The 20,861-nt window shown below is 43.8% G+C and overlaps 2 protein-coding genes across 3 annotated transcripts in view; one reads left to right on the top strand and one right to left on the bottom strand.

The window, feature by feature from the left end:
- IL2RG (interleukin 2 receptor subunit gamma) overlaps positions 1–20,861 on the bottom strand; it is a 157,463-nt gene that overhangs the window by 96,166 nt on the left and 40,436 nt on the right. The window lies entirely within an intron of this gene.
- LOC134947656 (putative nuclease HARBI1) lies at positions 15,613–18,959 on the top strand. Its single transcript, XM_063935627.1, has 5 exons — positions 15,613–15,629; positions 15,729–16,479; positions 16,564–16,936; positions 17,246–17,267; positions 18,570–18,959. The coding sequence occupies exons 1-4, from the start codon at positions 15,615–15,617 to the stop codon at positions 17,247–17,249; spliced, it is 1,143 nt and encodes a 380-aa protein (XP_063791697.1). The 5' UTR covers positions 15,613–15,614; the 3' UTR covers positions 17,250–17,267; positions 18,570–18,959.

Below are 20,861 nucleotides of genomic sequence, written 5' to 3'. Positions count from 1 at the left end.
GCAAAGAAAAAAAGAGGCGCACCAAGGTCGCTGTGTGACTTTGCTAAGCGACACAAGTGGCCGACACAAACACCTGGCCATTCTAGGAGTGGCACTGCAGTGTCAGGCAGGATGGCACTTCAAAAAAATTGTCCCCAAACAGCACATGATGCAAAGAAAAAAAGAGGCGCACCAAGGTAGCTGTGTGACTAAGCTAAGCGACACAAGTGGCCGACACAAACACCTGGCCATTCTAGGAGTGGCACTGCAGTGTCAGGCAGGATGGCACTTCAAAAAAATTGTCCCCAAACAGCACATGATGCAAAGAAAAAAAGAGGCGCACCAAGGTCGCTGTGTGACTAAGCTAAGCGACACAAGTGGCCGACACAAACACCTGGCCCATCTAGGAGTGGCACTGCAGTGTCAGGCAGGATGGCACTTCAAAAAAATTGTCCCCAAACAGCACATGATGCAAAGAAAAATGAAAGAAAAAAGAGGTGCAAGATGGAATTGTCCTTGGGCCCTCCCACCCACCCTTATGTTGTATAAACAGGACATGCACACTTTAACGAACCCATCATTTCAGCGACAGGGTCTGCCACACGACTGTGACTAAAATGACTGGTTGGTTTGGGCCCCCACCAAAAAAGAAGCAATCAATCTCTCCTTGCACAAACTGGCTCAACAGAGGCAAGATGTCAACCTCATCATCATCCTCTGATTCCTCACCCCTTTCACTGTGTACATCCCCCTCCTCACAGATTATTAATTCGTCCCCATTGGAATCCACCATCTCAGGTCCCTGTGTACTTTCTGGAGGCAATTGCTGGTGAATGTCTCCACGGAGGAATTGATTATAATTAATTTTGATGAACATCATCTTCTCCACATTTTCTGGAAGTAACCTCGTACGCCGATTGCTGACAAGGTGAGCGGCTGCACTAAACACTCTTTCGGAGTACACACTGGAGGTTGGGCAACACAGGTAGAATATAGCCAGTTTGTGCAAGGGCCTCCAAATTGCCTCTTTTTCCTGCCAGTATACGTACGGACTGTCTGACGTGCCTACTTGAATGCGGTCACTCATATAATCCTCCACCATTCTTTCAATGGTGACAGAATCATATGCAGTGACAGTAGACGACATGTCAGTAATCGTTGCCAGGTCCTTCAGTCCGGACCAGATGTCAGCACTCGCTCCAGACTTCCCTGCATCACCGCCAGCGGGTGGGCTCGGAATTCTTAGCCTTTTCCTCGCACCCCCAGTTGCGGGAGAATGTGAAGGAGGAGCTGTTGACGGGTCACGTTCCGCTTGACTTGACAATTTTCTCACCAGCAGGTCTTTGAACCTCTGCAGACTTGTGTCTGCCGGAAAGAGAGGTACAACGTAGGTTTTAAATCTAGGATCGAGCACGGTGGTCAAAATGTAGTGCTCTGATTTCAACAGATTGACCACCCGTGAATCCTGGTTAAGCGAATTAAGGGCTACATCCACAAGTCCCACATGCCTAGCGGAATCGCTCTGTTTTAGCTCCTCCTTCAATGTCTCCAGCTTCTTCTGCAAAAGCCTGATGAGGGGAATGACCTGACTCAGGCTGGCAGTGTCTGAACTGACTTCACGTGTGGCAAGTTCAAAGGGTTGCAGAACCTTGCACAACGTTGAAATCATTCTCCACTGCGCTTGAGTCAGGTGCATTCCCCCTCCTTTGCCTATATCGTGGGCAGATGTATAGGCTTGAATGGCCTTTTGCTGCTCCTCCATCCTCTAAAGCATATAGAGGGTTGAATTCCACCTCGTTACCACCTCTTGCTTCAGATGATGGCAGGGCAGGTTCAGGACTGTTTGGTGGTGCTCCAGTCTTCGGCACGCGGTGGCTGAATGCCGAAAGTGGCCCGCAATTCTTCGGGCCGCCGACAGCATCTCTTGCACGCCCCTGTCGTTTTTTAAATAATTCTGCACCACCAAATTCAATGTATGTGCAAAACATGGGACGTGCTGGAATTTGCCCAGATGTAATGCACGCACAATATTGCTGGCGTTGTCCGATGTCACAAATCCCCAGGAGAGTCCAATTGGGGTAAGCCATTCTGCGATGATGTTCCTCAGTTTCCGTAAGTAGTTGTCAGCTGTGTGCCTCTTATGGAAAGCGGTGATACAAAGCATAGCCTGCCTAGGAACGAGTTGGCGTTTGCGAGATGCTGCTACTGGTGCCGCCGCTGCTGTTCTTGCTGCGGGAGGCAATACATCTACCCAGTGGGCTGTCACAGTCATATAGTCCTGAGTCTGCCCTGCTCCACTTGTCCACATGTGCGTGGTTAAGTGGACATTGGGTACAACTGCATTTTTTAGGACACTGGTGACTCTTTTTCTGACGTCTGTGTACATTTTCGGTATCGCCTGCCTAGAGAAATGGAACCTAGATGGTATTTGGTACCGGGGACACAGTACCTCAATCAAGTCTCTAGTTGCCTCTGAATTAACGGTGGATACCGGAATCACGTTTCTCACCACCCAGGCTGACAAGACCTGAGTTATCCGCTTTGCAGCAGGATGACTGCTGTGATATTTCATCTTCCTCGTAAATGACTGTTGGACAGTCAATTGCTTACTGGAATTAGTACAAGTGGTCTTCCGACTTGCCCTCTGGGATGCCGATCGACTCCCAGCAGCAACAACAGCAGCGCCAGCAGCAGTAGGCGTTACACTCAAGGATGCATCGGAGGAATCCCAGGCAGGAGAGGACTCGTCAGACTTGCCAGTGACATGGCCTGCAGGACTATTGGCTTTCCTGGGTAAGGTAGAAATTGACACTGAGGGAGTTGGTGGTGTGGTTTGCAGGAGCTTGGTTACAAGAGGAAGGGATTTAGTGGTCAGTGGACTGCTTCCGCTGTCATCTAAAGTTTTTGAACTTGTCACTGACTTATGATGAATGCGCTGCAGGTGACGTATAAGGGAGGATGTTCCGAGGTGGTTAACGTCCTTACCCCTACTTATTACAGCTTGACAAAGGCAACACACGGCTTGACACCTGTTGTCCGCATTTGTGTTGAAATAATTCCACACCGAAGAGCTGATTTTTTTTGTATTTTGACCAGGCATGTCAATGGCCATATTCGTCCCACGGACAACAGGTGTCTCCCCGGGTGCCTGACTTAAACAAACCACCTCACCATCAGAATCCTCCTTGTCAATTTCCTCCCCAGCGCCAGCAACACCCATATCCTCATCCTGGTGTACTTCAACAGTGACATCTTCAATTTGACTATCAGGAACTGGACTGCGGGTGCTCCTTCCAGCACTTGCAGGGGGCGTGCAAATGGTGGAAGGCGCAAGCTCTTCCCGTCCGGTGTTGGGAAGGTCAGGCATCGCAACCGACACAATTGGACTCTCCTTGGGGATTTGTGATTTAGAAGAACGCACAGTTCTTTGCTGTGCTTTTGCCAGCTTAAGTCTTTTCATTTTTCTAGCGAGAGGATGAGTGCTTCGATCCTCATGTGAATCTGAACCACTAGCCATGAACATAGGCCAGGGCCTCAGCCGTTCCTTGCCACACCGTGTCGTAAATATCATATTGGCAAGTTTACGCTTCTCATCAGACGCTTTCAATTTTGATTTTTGGGTCATTTTACTGAACTTTTGTTTTTTGGATTTTTACATGCTCTCTACTATGACATTGGGCATCGGCCTTGGCAGATGACGTTGATGGCATTTCATCGTCTCGGCCATGACTAGTGGCAGCACGAGGTGGAAGTGGATCTTGATCTTTCCCTATTTTAACCTCCACATTTTTGTTCTCCATTTTTTAATGTGTGGAATTATATGCCAGTATCTCAATAGCAATGGCCTACTACTATATATACTGAGCACAACTGAAATGCACCACAGGTATGGATGGATAGTATACTTAACGACGCAGAGGTAGGTAGAGCAGTGGCCTACTGTACCGTACTGCTATATATTATATACTGGTGGTCAGCAAACTGTGCAAAACTTAAATGCACCACAGGTATGGATGGATAGTATACTTGACGACACAGAGGTAGGTACAGCAGTGGCCTACTGTACCGTAATGCTATATATTATATACTGGTGGTCAGCAAACTGTGCAAAACTTAAATGCACCACAGGTATGGATGGATAGTATACTTGACGACACAGAGGTAGGTACAGCAGTGGCCTACTGTACCGTAATGCTATATATTATATACTGGTGGTCAGCAAACTGTGCAAAACTTAAATGCACCACAGGTATGGATGGATAGTATACTTGACGACAGAGGTAGGTACAGCAGTGGCCTTCTGTACCGTACTCCTATATATTATATACTGGTGGTCAGCAAAATTATGCACTGTACTCCTACTATATACTACAATGCAGCACAGATATGGAGTGTTTTTCAGGCAGACAACGTATACTGGTGGTCACTGGTCAGCAAAACTCTGCACTGTACTCCTCCTATATAATATACTGGTGGTCCCCAGTCCCCACAATAAAGCAGTGTGAGCACAGATATATGCAGCACACTGAGCACAGATATGGAGTGTTTTTCAGGCAGACAACGTATACTGGTGGTCACTGTCAGCAAAACTCTGCACTGTACTCTTTCTATATAATACAACTGCTCCCCAGTCCCCACAATTAAGCAGTGTGAGCACAGATATATGCAGCACACTGAGCACAGATAAGGAGCGTTTTTTTCAGGCAGAGAACGGATAAAACTGGTGGTCACTGATCAGCAAAACTCTGCACTGTACTCCTCCTATATTAATATACAGCTGCTCCCCAGTCCCCACAATTAAGCAATAAGCAAGCACAAATATTTGCATCAACAATAAACGGAGAGGATGCCAGCCACGTCCTCTCCCTAACATTTCCAATGCACGAGTGAAAATGGCGGCGACGCGCGGCTGCTTACTGTATATAGAATCCGAATCTCGCGAGAATCCGACAGCGGGATGATGACGTTCGGGCGCGCTCGGGTTAACCGAGCCATACGGGAGAATCCGTTCCGAGGAACCGAACCCGCTCATCACTAATTATTGGTAGAAATCACTGGAAGAAAATGGAATGGATGGATACTTGCAGTGACACAGAGCTGCAAGATACAGCAATGGCCTACTGTACACAACTATATACTGTTGGGTCACCAAAATGCTGCACTGTAATACTATATATACTGCTCACAAAAATGCCGCACAGATATGGAATGGACACTTGCAGTGACACAGAGCTGCAAGATACAGCAATGGCCTACTGTACAACTATATACTGTTAGTCACCAAAATGCTGCACTGTAATACTATATATACTGCTCACAAAAATGCCGCACAGATATGGAATGGATACTTGCAGTGACAAAGAGCTGCAAGATACAGCAATGGCCTACTGTACTGTACTACTATAATTATTATATACTGGTGGTCCCTAGTCCCCACAATGCAGCACACTGATCAGATATTTGCAGCACGCGTAGCACAGATATGGAGCGTTTTCAGGCAGAGAACGTAGATATTTTCAGCACACTGAGCACAGATTATTTGCAGCACACTGAGCACAGATATTTGCAGCACACTGAGCACAGATTACGGAGCTTTTCAGGGAGAGAACGTAGCCACGTCCTCTCCGTTCAATCTCCAATGCACGAGTGAAAATGGCGGCGACGCGCGGCTCCTTATTTAGAATACGAATCTCGCGAGAATCCGACAGCGGGATGATGACGTTCGGGCGCTTTCTGGTTAACCGCGCAAGGCGGGAAGATCCGAGGCTGCCTCGGAACCGTGTAAAATAGGTGAAGTTTGGGGGGGGGGGTTCGGATCCTGAGGATCGTTCGGGCGCTTTCTGGTTAACCGCGCAAGGCGGGAAGATCCGAGGCTGCCTCGGAACCGTGTAAAATAGGTGAAGTTCGGGGGGGGGGATCCGAACCCGCTCATCTGTAATATATATATATATATATATATATATATATATATATATACCTGTTATGGTTGATACTCCATTTACTTTTAATTGATAAAAAAATAAAATCAGTGCTGTCTTACTTTTTGTTCTTTGATGATGCTCAGCTGATCTAACTGGCTGCACTGTGAACACTCTAAAGTACCTGCCTGCTATAGCATGCTCCTCTCCTGACGTTGTCCATTTATGCCCCTGTGGCCAACCCCGCTTCCTTCCTTAAAGCTCACACGACGCCGGGCCCACGGACAGTCAGTGAAGCCACACTGAAACCTGCGCAGGTGCAAGATTTCACTTTGTATGCGTCCAGCCACCGGCGCTTGCACTGTGATGCTGTCACGGTATGACGGCTGTTAGTGGCTGCAGTGCTGAGGATCGGTCATTAAGATCCAATCTGCGGCGGGTGGCAAGGGGCCCTTGCAGAGCAGGGACCCGGGAATACATACCCACTGTGCCTCACCCCGTAATCCGGCTCTGTGGCGGACCCGTCAGTGGTGACTGATGCGCTCCTCAAAGGATTATGGACGTCTGGCCTTGCGCAGTAGATCCCCGTCGGCCATGCGCAGAAGCTGTCCATTAAAACTGCTTGTGGCAGCCAGCCGGCCAGCGGTGGGGGGATAAATGGCAGCTGAGGGGGCAACGGGCCAGCCCACCGGCAATCCATCCCTGAGTCCGGGTGGACCAATCCGCCCCTGCCATCAGGGATTCCCTGCAGTGGAACTACAGTAGCGAAAGGAGTGCAATTAACTTATAACAGGGTCTGCAGCCATGGGTAGTCTACCTCACCCACAATACTCCATGTAAACATTTGTTTTCTGTGCTTTGGCGGCCATGAGGGCCTTCACAAAATGTTGCTATGGCATTGAGACACGTAATGTCAGTATACCCAGGACTGAACCTATTGATCACAGCAGCATGGAGTGGTTTTCATTAATTTGTGGTGCTGCTGATCATCATCATATCCAGTGCCTGTAGTATATGCCTCCATCCTGACAGACAGGTGTATACGGGTATGCATCCAGGTCTGTCTCAGTCACAATTAATTACATGCTTGGACTATGCTTGTACGCTCCTTCCTTTGCCCGTTCCACCACTCCAATGGTAAACAGACAGAAGTGTAAATCTATGTGCAGCCTGTGTACACATTTTGGTATACATGTACAGTATGGAAATGTGTATTAAGCAGTGGTGCTTCCAACTGTACACAAACTCCAGTGGGTATAAGGTTAACGTTACTCACTCTGTAGCCATTGTTACTGTAAATTTTAATACTGCTTATACAAATGGAGCCTCCCTCATTGTTGCAGTTTCTCCGCCTAAACTGAGTATTTGTGATGCCTTGGCTATAGCTCAGGCTGTTGAGGTGTTGCACATAGAGGCTCATTGAGGTGCGATAACATACAGAGCATGCAATACACATCTTCACCACTGGATGGCTAATGCTCCACTAATCCAGTACTGTAGAGCGAATAGCGGTGGATGGATATACAGTACAGTAATCATACAGTAGTAGTGTACTCTTAGCAAGCCCTGGATCTGTGGATGCTAATCTGTACACAGATATACAATACAAGTGTGTCCTTTGCGGGAATTGTACCCTAGCTCACGGGCATGACAACCATCGGTGATACCACTATGCCAAGCTGTGTAGAACTCTTAACTGTGCTTTTCTGTGTGTACATTGGAGACCCTAAGCCAATCTACATATGTGTCCTCTTACATCCTTGCTGCAGTCACGCTAAACAGCTCATGAAGTCACACCATGCCGCAGCGGGACTCAGTAACGTTGATCGTCTTTGTATCTATTTTCCTGCATGAATGCAAAGTAATGTAATAGGACACACAAGCAGCTTCTGCTGATTAAAATGATATGTGGCATGTTTATATTCTGTGTGTGACTGTGACTGTATTTGCATCCAAAATGCTCTGCTACAGTGTTTTCCTGGAAAACACCGTAACGTTTCATTTCAGATGCAGATAGAGCCGCTATTACACACACAATATAGTATGCTGCATATAATTTTAATCGGCAGAAGCTGCTTGAGCATCCTATTTACATAGTGATGAGCATAAGATGCATTTACGGCAAAAAAGATGCCCGATGTTAGCAGAGCTGCCTGGCAACTTACGGCTCACTCACACCAGGTATCTCTTGATGTCTCGGTGCATGCACACTGCTAATATGCCTTACATATGAATGTGGCTTCTGTGTTCCCTTCCTCCAATCAAAGCCAGCAGGAGCCATTCATGTACATACAGTAGTGTACCGGCTGCGTTGTGTTTGTCATTTACTAATCAGTACACACAGTCTGTGAAATCACAGAGGGAGGGATTAGTGGTGGGGGAGGCTGCCTATTAAAGCAATGAGGAGACCCAGGAAGAAGTATAGTAAACTCAGTCTCATAAAGATAACATTCATAATTTGAAAAGCCAAACTTGTATATTTGTGTAATAAGTAGCATTATATCTGTGTAAAGATTAGCATCCACAGTTTTTTTATAATTTTCCCAAAACAAGTTCTGTCATACTTTGTATGTAGACTCAGACATGCACACAGATATACAGTCAAAATTAGAAAAAAAGGTAGGTGCTACGTATTACACAAATATACAAGTGTGACTTTTCAAATTACAAGAGTCTTACAGTACCTTTATGAGACAAAGTTTACTGTATTTCTTCCTGGGCCTCCCCATTGCTTTAATAGGCAGCTTCCCCCACCACTGATCCCACCTCCTGTGAAACTCGTTATTACATGGATTGGGTGCACTGCTTAGCAAATGAGAAACACAACACGGCCGATATACTACTGTATATAAATGAATGGTTCATGCTGTAATTTACTAAGCAGTACACTCAATCCGTGAAATCACAAGTCTCACGGGGGTGGGATTGGAGGTCGGGGAGGCTGCCTATTAAAGCAATGGGGAGGCCCAGGATGAAGTACAGTTATCTCAGTGTCAGAAAGTTAAGACTCATAATTTGAAAGGTCACACTTGTATATTTGTGTAACAAGTAGCACCTACCATTTTTTTCTAATTTTGACTGTATATCTGTGTGCATGTCTGAGACTGTATACAAAGTATGACATAACTTGTTTTGGCAAAATTAGAAGAAAACTGTAGATGCTAATTTTTACACAGATATAAAATACAAGTGTGTTCTTTGTGAGAATCAAACCCTAGCTCACGGGCATGGAAACCATCAGTGATACCACTATGCCAAGAGAGCTATGGAAACAGGTGACTGGCACCTGCAGTGACATAGTGATGTTGCTCATTGCCATTTTTTTTACAGTGCTGTAGGACCCAACTCTATTGCTGATTGTAATGATTTTTTTTTTCTTTTAAAGAGCTGTGTAGAACTCTGAACTGTGCTTTTCTATGTGTGCATTGGAGACGCTGAGCCAATCTACAGATGTGTCATCTTACATCCTTGCTGAAGTCACACTAAACAGCCCTTGAAGTCACACCATGCCTCAGCGAGACTCAGTAGCGCCGATCATCTTTTTTACCTTTATTTTTTTGCGAAAATGCATCTTAGACGCAAAGTAATGTAATAGGATGCACAAGCAGCTTCTACTGATTAAAATGATATGCAGAATGCCTATATTCTGTGTGTGACTGCGACTGCATACAAAATGCTCTGCTAAAGTGTTTTCCTGGAAAATACTGTAATGTTTAATTTCGGATGCAGATAGAGCCGCTGTTACACACAGAATGTTGAAGTGCATGGTAACCATCAGCGATACCACTAGGCCAACATAGCCACCGATATGTACAGTAAAGTAGTTCTTGCGCTAAAGTGTATTTCAATGGACACCTCACGCATGTGCAATGGTGATTCTTGCACTATAGTATTTTATTGGACACCTCACTCATGTGCAATGGTGATTCTTGTGCTATAGTATTTTATTGGACACCTCACTCATGTGCAATGGTGATTCTTGTGCTATAGTATTTTATTGGACACCTCACTCATGTGAAATGGTGATTTACAAAAGCGACAACTGGTGGATAATCGCTGGTATTACACTCACTGGTAGCACCATACGCCACACTAAGCTTTATGCGCCACCTTGTGACCAGGCACACTGCGACTCTGTGATCGGGATAAACTGTAATGGTATAGGTGAGCGAGGCTCCATCTGTACTGATTAGATAGATTAGATAGATAGAAATATTTTACTCTGCAGGTCATTGGAAATAAATGTTCATTCTCATTCCACATACAAGTGGCAGATTTGCCTTGATGACACTCTCTGGAGCATGTTATTTAACTTGTGATATGGGGGGTCATTCCGAGTTGTTCGCTCGTTGCCGATTTTCGCTATACTGCAATTAGTCGCTTACTGCTCATACGCAAGGTTCGCAGAGCGCATGCGCTTAGTTATTTTACACAAAAGTTAGGTATTTTACTCACGGCATAACAAAGCTTTTTCATCGCTGTGCTGATCGTAGTGTGATTGACAGGAAGTGGGTGTTTCTGGGCGGAAACTGGCCGTTTTATGGGAGTGTGCAGAAAAACGCAGGCGTTCGAGTTGCAAAACGCAGGAGTGGCTGGAGAAACGGGGGAGTGGTTGGCAAACGCTGGGTGTGTTTGTGACGTCAAACCAGGAACGAAAAGGACTGAGCTGGTCGCAATGGCTGAGTAAGTCAGGAGCTACTCAGAAACTGCAGGGTAATCGTTACGAGAAAATTAGCGAAGCTTTCGTTAGCAATTCTGCTATGCTAAGATACACTCCCAGTAGGCGGCGGCTTAGAGTGTGCAATGCTGCTAAAAGCAGGTAGCGAGCGAACAACTCGGAATCACCCCCATAGAACGGTAGTCGCTATACTATCCCCAAAGAGCAGCCTTGTTCTTAAGTATGGAGGCGTAATATCCTGTTTATGCTCAAATGCTGTATGCTTGCTGTTTCGCCTTTTTTGTACATTGTAATCTCTACCTTTGGCCCTATATTCATTTATGTTTCACATATATGCCATGGTGTATGATCATAACACGTTATTGTTAAATAGAATTTGTATCCATGTCTATTTTGTATTATAGTTCTTGTTAATTTTCCTGTAATTGCTTCACTTTGTTGTGCTTCAATAAAGGAGAAAAAAAAATACAAATAAAGTCTCCACAGACCCAATAAAAAAAATTTTCAAACATATTTTCTCTGAAGCTCTCTGCAGAATTTTTGGCACAATTAATTTTATTCAGTGTGTCAGCGGTCTGGCACCAAAACTATACTTTGTTCTGTAGTTATTATTAACTTCTACAGAAATAAATAACTCAGCCTGAAGTTGAGAAAAATGTCCAGGGTGACCGTTCTCGAATAATTACAAACATTTTGTCAGAAAAGCAAGAAAGCTGTAAAACATGGAAATAAAATATGTTCACGCTTTGCTTGGCAGGGAAGTCACTTGTTACCTGTCAGACCCCAGCAGAGAAAAGAAACTTGTCCCAAATAATTTCTTGGATCGTTTCTGTGCATAGTAGCAGGCAAGGCTACGTTTTACCCTGTTTGCTACACATATGTATTATCATTCTTCTTCTACAAACAGCTGTACTGACATCTCAAGGTTTCTTGTCCTATGTCTAGACCACGATTAGTTCGCTGTCACTAGTGTGTGTGCGTATATATATATATATATATATATATATATACACACTGCTCAAAACAATAAAGGGAACACTGAAATAACACATCCTAAATCTGAATGAATGAAAAATTCTTATTAAATACTTGGGCCCTCATTCCGAGTTGTTCGCTAAGAGTCATCGCATCGCAAATTTACGAAATGTAAGTATCTGCGCATGCGCAAATGCGTGATTACGCATGCGCGAGTACATACGTACGACAACTGTGCAAAATTACTTTTAAAAAAAAAAGCCGTAACTGGCAACCGAAAACGAGGAGTGGCGTGGGCGTTGCGGAGGCGCGACTTCGCAATGCTCCGACATGGGCGTGAAAGTGGGCGTACAGTGTGGGAGTATGCAACTCGCAATGGGCGTGTTTTTAGCAAATAAACATTGTCGCTGTTAAAACTAACATAGGAAACCGTACCAACATTCACGCAGCAGCAGAGTAGGTCTGCAGTTACTCTACATTTGCGAAGTACTGGTACAAGTGTGTATGCAGTAATTAGCACTTAATTGGATATCACATTCATCTGATGTCCAATTACTTGTTAATTAATGAGCAGATGAAAGTTACCAACCAGCAATTGTCTGAACACACATTACATGTTTAGTCTACTCACATAGAAATCTCACACACTGCCAAATAAGGGTTTTTGTTTTTTTGGAAATTGTTGTGTAAGCCTTTTAAAAATTGTTTTAATGTGTGTAAGACTCCCAAATACAAGCAAATGAAAATTTTTGTGAAAGTGTTTGAAATCTGCATAATTGTTTAAAAATAAACCAACACCAACATAATGCAGCATACACTTTAATTTAGCCTTAAAAGTCACAATAATATTTGATTATAATATCTGACAATGTTTGAAATGATGTCCTGTTGACCCTAGATATTTATAAAAAGCGTCGTGTCTGTTTACTTAATATGGACATTAAAGTGTGGTGCAAAGCATACCTTTTTTTTTTTTTTTTTTTCAATTTTTAAGGAGAATTAGCAGATTGGTCTACAAGTGTCTATATGCTGACCTAATCTTTCTGGAACTGCATTACCTGGAAGAAACTGCTCAAATTTTTGTAATAATTTTTTTATTACTATATAATTTTTGGACAACATTTAAACATGGCTCCACATGAGTCGCACAGGCAGAGATGGACCAAGCAGCAAGCAGATGGCACTGCCAATCATTAGATAGCAGAACTCAGTACTCTGCAAAAGTCTGCTTCTGGCAAAAGTATATATTTAAAGCATAAATAAAACATGACACACCCTGCCACACACACATTTTCAACCAAATGAGAAAGAATTAGGATCCACCACACAAACACAACAATACATAGCACACTAGTAAGAGGAAGATGGCTCTGGTGTTTATACACATAAACTCACAGGCTACAATACATCCAAACAGAAAAAATACATTTCACTAAGAGGGAGTTATCCATTCTGGTCACACAAGCCAACTCCAAAAATACAGAGAGGCAACATCAAAAACATGGGTGCTGCCCATCTGGAGAGACATCATTTTCTTCTTTTTCTCCCCGCCTGAGGCTGTTCTTCTTTGGAAGGTCTGCGGAGCGACCTTCGTTGGGCCTGCCCAGTGGGCTGTTCTTCCTGGGCAGGGGCAGGGGAGGGAGCCGATGTGGGTGGCTCTCTGCCACTGTGGGCAAGGGAGACAGCGATGGCCTGGAGCCCTTGCAAGATGTTATTTGCAAGGGTTTGGAATGAGGAGGCAAGTTGTTCTTGGCCCTGCCTGATCTCTGCCAGACCTTGGCAGAGTTGAGCAACACCTTGCTCAACACAGGTTCGGTGCTCAGTGAGCCGGACAGCTATCTGGCTTACCTCCCGGATGACCCCGTCTTGAAACCGATTTAGGCTCTCACCATACCTAGCGATTTCAAGCAGGATCTCCGGGATAGCAGAGGGTTGGGTGGGGGGGCCAGTAGGAACCTGCAGAGGTGGGATTTGTGGGCCCACACTGGCAGACTCACTAGGTCCCTCCACCTCAGCCTCAACCACATAACCGTCCTGTGACTCAAACGGATCACCCCCCTGTGCTGTGTTTTGTGGCAAGCAAATAGAAGAATGTGTGGGAAAAAAGTAGGATACAAAATTAGTTTATTATTATAAATACTGTCAAAATTACAGACAACTAAATGTGTAAACTTACCTTCCAAGTCATGTCCCGTCAGGATCTCAGGCAGGTCCGTGTCCATATGAGACACCCCTTGGCCCTCCTCATAACTGACACAGGGCATCGCCATCTCCTCCAAGTCAGTATACTCCACAGCGACAGGTGCTCCTCCACCTGTAGCCCTTGAGGCATTCCACTCCGCAGCCCTCTTTGCCTTCAGGCGGGATTTGAAGTCGGCCCACCTACATATGTATTGTGAAAGAGGGACAAAGTAGAGTCTTATTATTTGTCTAAGCTAATATATAGGACACGTGTTCTGCTTGTGTTTGCTAGACATAACATCACATGTAACTACATTTTTTAGTCAACTTAGCACACAAAAAGGACTGTCAATATGCACTTACCGTCGTCTCACTTCCTGTGATGTTCTGACGACAGAGCCAACTTCATTCACAGATTTTGTGATGTCTCTCCAGATTCGTTCTTTTGAAGCAGCCCCCATGTTTTTTGGCCCTCTATGGATTTTGGACATGGCCTGCGTGACCAAGACACGCAACTCCCTCTTAGTGAATGCAGGCTGTCTTTTCTTCCGTCTGGAGGTAGCCTGTGAGGTTTCTTGTTGTTCATCACCATCTTCCTCCTCACTAGCAGCTTCTGTCTGTTGTGTTTGTGTGGCTAAAGCCAATTCTCCCTCAGTTTGGTCACTTTGTGTGTGTGGCAGAGTATCCCCAGTCAATTGTTGTGGTTCAGAAGCAGACATTTGCAGAGTACTAGGTCCTGCCTCTTCAACATCCGCAGAGGCGTATTCCAGCATGCGGCGTTGGCAATCTATGCGTCTTTTGCGCAATGCCATCTCCTGCTCTGCAATGCGGTCCATCTCTGCTGCGATTTGCTCACGAGAAGCCATGTTTGTGATGAAGTGTGTACGGCCAGGTGTGTGCTTATATACCTACGTGCGAATCGTTAACTCACACAGCTGTACACTGTTATTCTGGTTAATGATTGCACTGCTTATTTAAGGGCCTACTTTGCACGCTGTGAGTGTAGGTAGTTTGGAGTTTCAGTTGTTTGTTGGCTTGTGCGTGAAGGTGCTTGTGGAATTTGCAGAGTGAGTAATTGTCTAGCATACCTTTGTCATTTTGTTTGCGTTTTGAATCTAGACAGTGTTGCATTTGTTATGCGTTTTTTCGTTTGTGAGTATTCTTGGTTGTTGTTTTTTTGGAGTTTTGTCAAAATTTTTATTTTAATTTTTTAGGTTTTAAATATTTTTTAAAAATAACTATTTTGCTAGTCCATTTGTGAAAATAAACCTGTGCTTCTTTGTTTTGACTGTCATTTGTGTTCTCTTGTAGGTGTTTGCTTTTGGGAGAAATATCCCTGGTTTCATTTATTTTCTGGGTGTGCTACTGAACACCAAGTCTTTCTTTTTTTTGGAGCAGGTAAGTGCCCTTGGCCTGTGTTGGTGCCTGTTTAGTTTTAATGGTCTGTATGCTGTTTTTTGACTGTCATTTGTGTTCTCTTGTAGGTGTTTGCTTTTGGGAGAAATATCCCTGGTTTCATTTATTTTCTGGGTGTGCTACTGAACACCAAGTCTTTCTTTTTTTTGGAGCAGGTAAGTGCCCTTGGCCTGTGTTTTGGTTTGCTGTTTGTGTTTCTTAAAAGTGTGGTGATTCTGTTTGTTTTCCATTTTGTCTAAAATAGAATTTTTGTTTCCCAGGATTGATCTGCAAAGTAGTGTTTGTGTTTCCTGGACTAGCTACTAAATGTTTTATTTATTTTTGTTTGTTTTTTTAATTGGTGTTTGTGATGTATTTGATGCTCAGAAATGGTTTTTTTTTTTTTTTTTATTTGTAAAAATAACATATTTTTAAAATTTTTCTTTTTATTAATTTCACATTTTGGCCATGAATTCCACACAGAAAAAATGTACGCTCCTGCAGTAAGTTTCCACAACATTTTTTACAACATTTATTGTTTGAATATTTTTTAGAAGTTGTTTTTGTATTTTTCACCTCGTTTTTTTTCTTTTTAAAAAAAGTGTGTTATGTCAATATTTATTGCTGCAGAAGCCCTACCTCCCCAACCCACGCCAGCACTCCCACCCCAACCGCCAGCCCCACAACCACAGCCGGCTCCTCATCAACCAAGGCAACGGAGGCGTGCTAGGCCACCAATTTTCCGAACCCGTGTCCTACTTTTTGGTATGCCAGATGATGTGGTGGTGCGTAGATACAGGCTGCCACCACATCTAATCCTAGACACTCTCTCCATAATAGAGAGTGATCTGGAGTCTGAAATTCGGTATCCTACAGCAATACCACCATTGACACAATTCCTTGCAGTGTTACATTTTTTGGCTACAGCCTCATATCAGCATGTTGTGGGAGACCTGGTTGGCATGTCGCAGGGCCAGTTCAGTAAGGTCCTGCGGCGTGTCTGCCAGGCTTTCCTAAAGCGGGTGAAGCAATTCATTGATATGCCTTTGGATGTTGGTGCCCTAGATGTGGTGAAGCGGCAATTTGAGGAAGGTGGTAGTCGCTTCCCACATGTTATTGGGGTTGTGGATGGCACACATGTTGCTATTCAGCCACCAAGACATAATGAAGAAATTTATAGAAACAGGAAACTGTTTCATTCTCTGAATGTAATGGTTGTTTGTGGGCCATCCCTCCAGATCCTTTCCCTGAATGCAAAATTTACTGGAAGTTCACATGATGCATATGTCATTAGACAATCAGGGATATGGCAGAGATTAAGATCAAGTCAACGAGCAGACATGTGGTTATTGGGTGAGTTGTTGCTCAAATATTTGTTACTAAAAACAGTAACTTGACAAATTTAATATTACAAAATTTTGCCTTCTCTTCCAACAGGAGACCGTGGATATCCTTGCACCCCCTGGCTCATGACTCCTTACCGTAATCCCAGGCCAGGACCACAGATGGCATTTAACTCCGCGCTTACTGCCACTAGGCAGCTGGTGGAGCGCACAATTGGTGTCCTTAAAGGGCGGTTTCGTGTGCTCCACCGCACTGGTGGCGACATCATGTATTCGCCGGAGATGGCAAGTAAAATAGTGGTCCTGTGCGCAATACTACATAATATCGCGGTAAGGAGTAGTGTAGAGCTTCCTCAGGCAGAGGAATTGCCTGATGAGGAGCCAGGGGTTGTTCGACATTTCGGTGGGGGGAGTGTTACACGGAGGGGGAGCCAAGTGAGGGCAAGGATTGTTGCCGAATATTTCAGGTATAGTGTTTTGATATTTTCTAGTTTTATAAATTTTAAAACACAGTATGCTTATGTTTTTTTAACAATGATGACATTTTGTATGATATTGTAAAGTGATTGTGTAAGGCTTTTGTTGTGTTGGAATGGGTAATTTTTGTTGGCGTCAAATTCCGCAAACACGTTAAGTTTACAATGTTTAGTTAGAAAACCAAATAATGTAATGTTGCTAAATAGTGTCCTTATTTGTTTTATATCCTCAAATCCTGATTATGTAAACAAACACACAAACAAATGATACTCAATGTTTCCCACTTTGTGACTGTCCAGCTGAATGATCACACGAACTGTGGTGAGTACACAGATATGTATAGTAATTTTAAATAAACTGTGTCTCTGTGTCTGTGTTTTTATTTAAATTTTGTTTATGATAAATATTTGCTTCTGCGAATGCGTATTTCCGCTCGTGCGAAATAACACTCTGCTCTTCACAGCATTGCAAAGATTAATAAAGTTATTAGAAATGACAACATAGATTTTGGACCAATCACATGCTAACAGACACTATAAATATATGCCCAAATAAGGAAAACGCCATTGCCATGATGCGTGCAGCACCGTTCACCAGGCGGGAGCTCCGCGTGCTGGTTGCGGTGATGGACCGCCGCGTAGGCCGCGTTGGGCGCTTCATCCCCAATCGGGTGAAGCGCGAGGCCTACGCGGAGGTCCGCCGCCTGCTGCGGACTCGCGTCCGCAGCAGGCGGACAATCATACAACTTGAGAGGAGGTGGAGTGATCTCCGCAGGAGGACTCCCGATCTGTTGGCGGAGATCCGCCAGCAAATCCGAACTATGCATACACGAAGTAAGTTACATTACATAAGATTATTAGCATAAATTGTGCTAATGGGGGAAATTCCAAGTTGATTGCAGCAGGAATTTAGTGAACAATTGGGCTAAACCATGTGCACTGCAGGGGAAGCATATGTAACATGTGCAGAGAGAGTAAGATTTGGGTGGGGTGTGTTCAATCTGCCAAATAATTTGCAGTGTTAAAATAAAGCAGCCTGTATTTACCCAGCACAGAATAAAATAAGCCACCCAAATCTAACTCTCTCTGCACATGTTATATCTGCCTCCCCTGCAGTGCACATGGTTCTGGCCAATTGCAAACTATATTCCTGCTGTAATCCCCTTGGAATTACCCACAATTTACACTAAGTGGTAGGCTAATTGCAACCTTGAGTGTCCTTTTTTGGAAAATAGGACAGTGTGTGTGGTTAGGGCAAACAGTACTGACTGTAGCAAACTGTCACCAAACAAGTGCATGTTTTCAAGAAATAAGAACCAGCCAGGAAACTGTACACAAATACTTGATCAGTGCTGGCTATATAATAAGGTGCCTTGAATAGTGATCTGGTGATGTTGCCTAGACCAATCACTATGACTCAATGGACTAGATGAAGGAATGAGCTTCAAAGTAAAAGTTTGGACTCATTTTGTTTGCTGTGGCCAACATGAAGAGGATCTTAACATGTTTGCTTTTCTATTTTTATAAACACTGAATTTTACATGGAACAGAACATTGATAAATTCAAAGTGTTTACTATGTAATTTCTCATGTAAACTAAATGTTGTCAATAATATCATTATAGGACAACAACAACGGCACAACTCTCCGCCCCCTTCCCCTTCCCAGTCCCCCTCCCCTTCTCACTCCCCCTCCCCTTCTCACTCCCCCTCCCCTTCACAGTCCCCCTCCCCTTCCCAGTCCCACTCAGCTTCCCAGTCCCCCTCAGCTTCCCAGTCCCCCTCATCTTCCCAGTCCCCCTCATCTTCCCAGTCCCCATCAGCTTCCCAGTCCCCCTCAGCTTCCCTGGCCCACTCCACTTTCCACTCCCCTTCTCACCACACCTCTCCATCTCTTTCTGGGACCCCTTCTCCTCCTTCCCATACCCCTTCTCCTTCAACTTCTACATCACCATCTCAACCCCCCTCACCCTCTATTGCATTAACTTTCTCTCCGCCCCCCTCGCCCTCTCAATCAGACCCCCCCTCTGAAATTGCAGTCCAAATCCAGCCTCCTTCCCCCATCCAGCCTCCTTCCCCAATCCCTCCTCCTTCCCCAATCCCTCCTCCTTCCCCCATCCAGCCGCCTTCCCCCATCCAGCCAACATCCCCACCCAGTGAATGGGCAGAGGAAGCCCCTGAAGACCATTCAGGGAGTCTTCAGGTTGCCGTGGAAAGTAAGTTTTTTTAAAATTTTTACAAATTATTACCCACTTACACTTACAATGACAAAACATGCAGTGTTGTACTGTTTGAATTCTTGGGCCAAGGACAAATATTTGTGTTTTTCTTCATGGTGTACATGTTGCCTTTACATATTTGTGAGTGTCATTATATGTACAGTGTGTATGTGTGCAATGTTTTGTGTGTCCACTCTAGGTTGACACTCATTAGGTAGCCAGGGTTGCCAGGACAACAGGGTTTATATGTGTTAGATTTTCTGCTAAACAGTTAGACCTGAGTGGAGTTTAGTATGTTGTTGGTCTTTGACACTTGTGCCTGTGTAGTCTTAATATTTGCACTTACAAATCACATGCTTCACTTTGTTATGCAGCCTAATGACACACTGATTTGTGGTGTGAAAGTTACATTCACAAAATGACTAATTGTTCAAGTCAAACCTGTTTGCACTTATTTAGTAAGGGCAGCTTTCAGGGAGTGTGGGAATGCTATGATATGTTGGCCTTCTGAAGATGTTGATATGCAGTGTGATGAGGCAGGACCAAACCCCTTAAAAAAAAAAAAAAAAAAAGATGAGAATGAATGCCAACATGGTGTAACAGTGACGAAGATGGAAGTTATCTTTAACATGGGATGTCGCCCATAACAACCAATACAATTAATCTTTACAATTGGGGAACCACTTCTACAAGATAATAATCTTATTTTGGCTTGTTTGCTATGGGCGACGCTACATCTTAAAATGAACTCACATAGTAGTAAATGTACCCCATGGTCAAGAAAACTGTAATAAGTAACAAAAAAAGCCTGAGCAGGCTTGTGTGTTTTTCGGCTAATGATTGTACCATAAAACAGCCATGATGTATCAACTTTGCCATTAAGCAGGCCTGTCCAAACTGCGCAACTGCAACTGTTGAGAAACTACACATCCCAGCATGCCCTGACACAGGTTTGGCATTCCCTGGCCCCAAAACTGAGTCAACGCATGCTGGTATATGTAGTTTCACACAAGCTTGAGGGATGCAGTTTGGACCTGCCTGCATTAAAGTGTGCTTTGTGCCTTGCTTGGATAATAAGCAATGTGAGTAAGTTAGTAATGTTTATGTTATCTCTTAATTTCAGATGTTGCCGTTGGAGATCCCACATCGTTGCAGGAGATTGTTTCCAACATGAGGCTCCATCTCCAGGCCTTGTTGGGTCTTGTGGACGCAATTGAAAAATTTTGTTAATTTTGTGATTTAAAAAAAAAAAAAAAAAAAAGGATATTATCATTATTACAGTAAAAAAAAAAAATAAACTACTAAATTTAAATACTTCAGCGGCTCTTTATTATTTATTAATGCAATAAAGGAACAGCAGATTGCAGAACAAACATTTTTTACCTTAAACATTTCAAACATCTAACGTAAGTTATTTTAAAACACCAAATAAAACATGTTATTGGCTAAATAAACATGCAAACACCTTCATTCACATACAAAAACTCTACTTTAATAAATTCAGAAAACACATTAGACCAAGCACATTGCAAACATCTATATTTATATTAAACATGTAAATAAAAGGAGGCTCTTTTATGGCTACAAAGTGCACTTCAGGTATTTAAACAAATACTTAATTGATCATGAACATTTCAAATCATTCACTAATTGGATTTGTTATTGAGGAGGGCTTGTGGACTTTTAATTGGAAGGTGT

The sequence above is a fragment of the Pseudophryne corroboree genome, chromosome 8 (genome assembly GCF_028390025.1).
Source record: "Pseudophryne corroboree isolate aPseCor3 chromosome 8, aPseCor3.hap2, whole genome shotgun sequence".
NCBI lineage: Eukaryota > Metazoa > Chordata > Amphibia > Anura > Myobatrachidae > Pseudophryne > Pseudophryne corroboree.
This window is presented reverse-complemented; position numbering and strand designations above follow the sequence as displayed.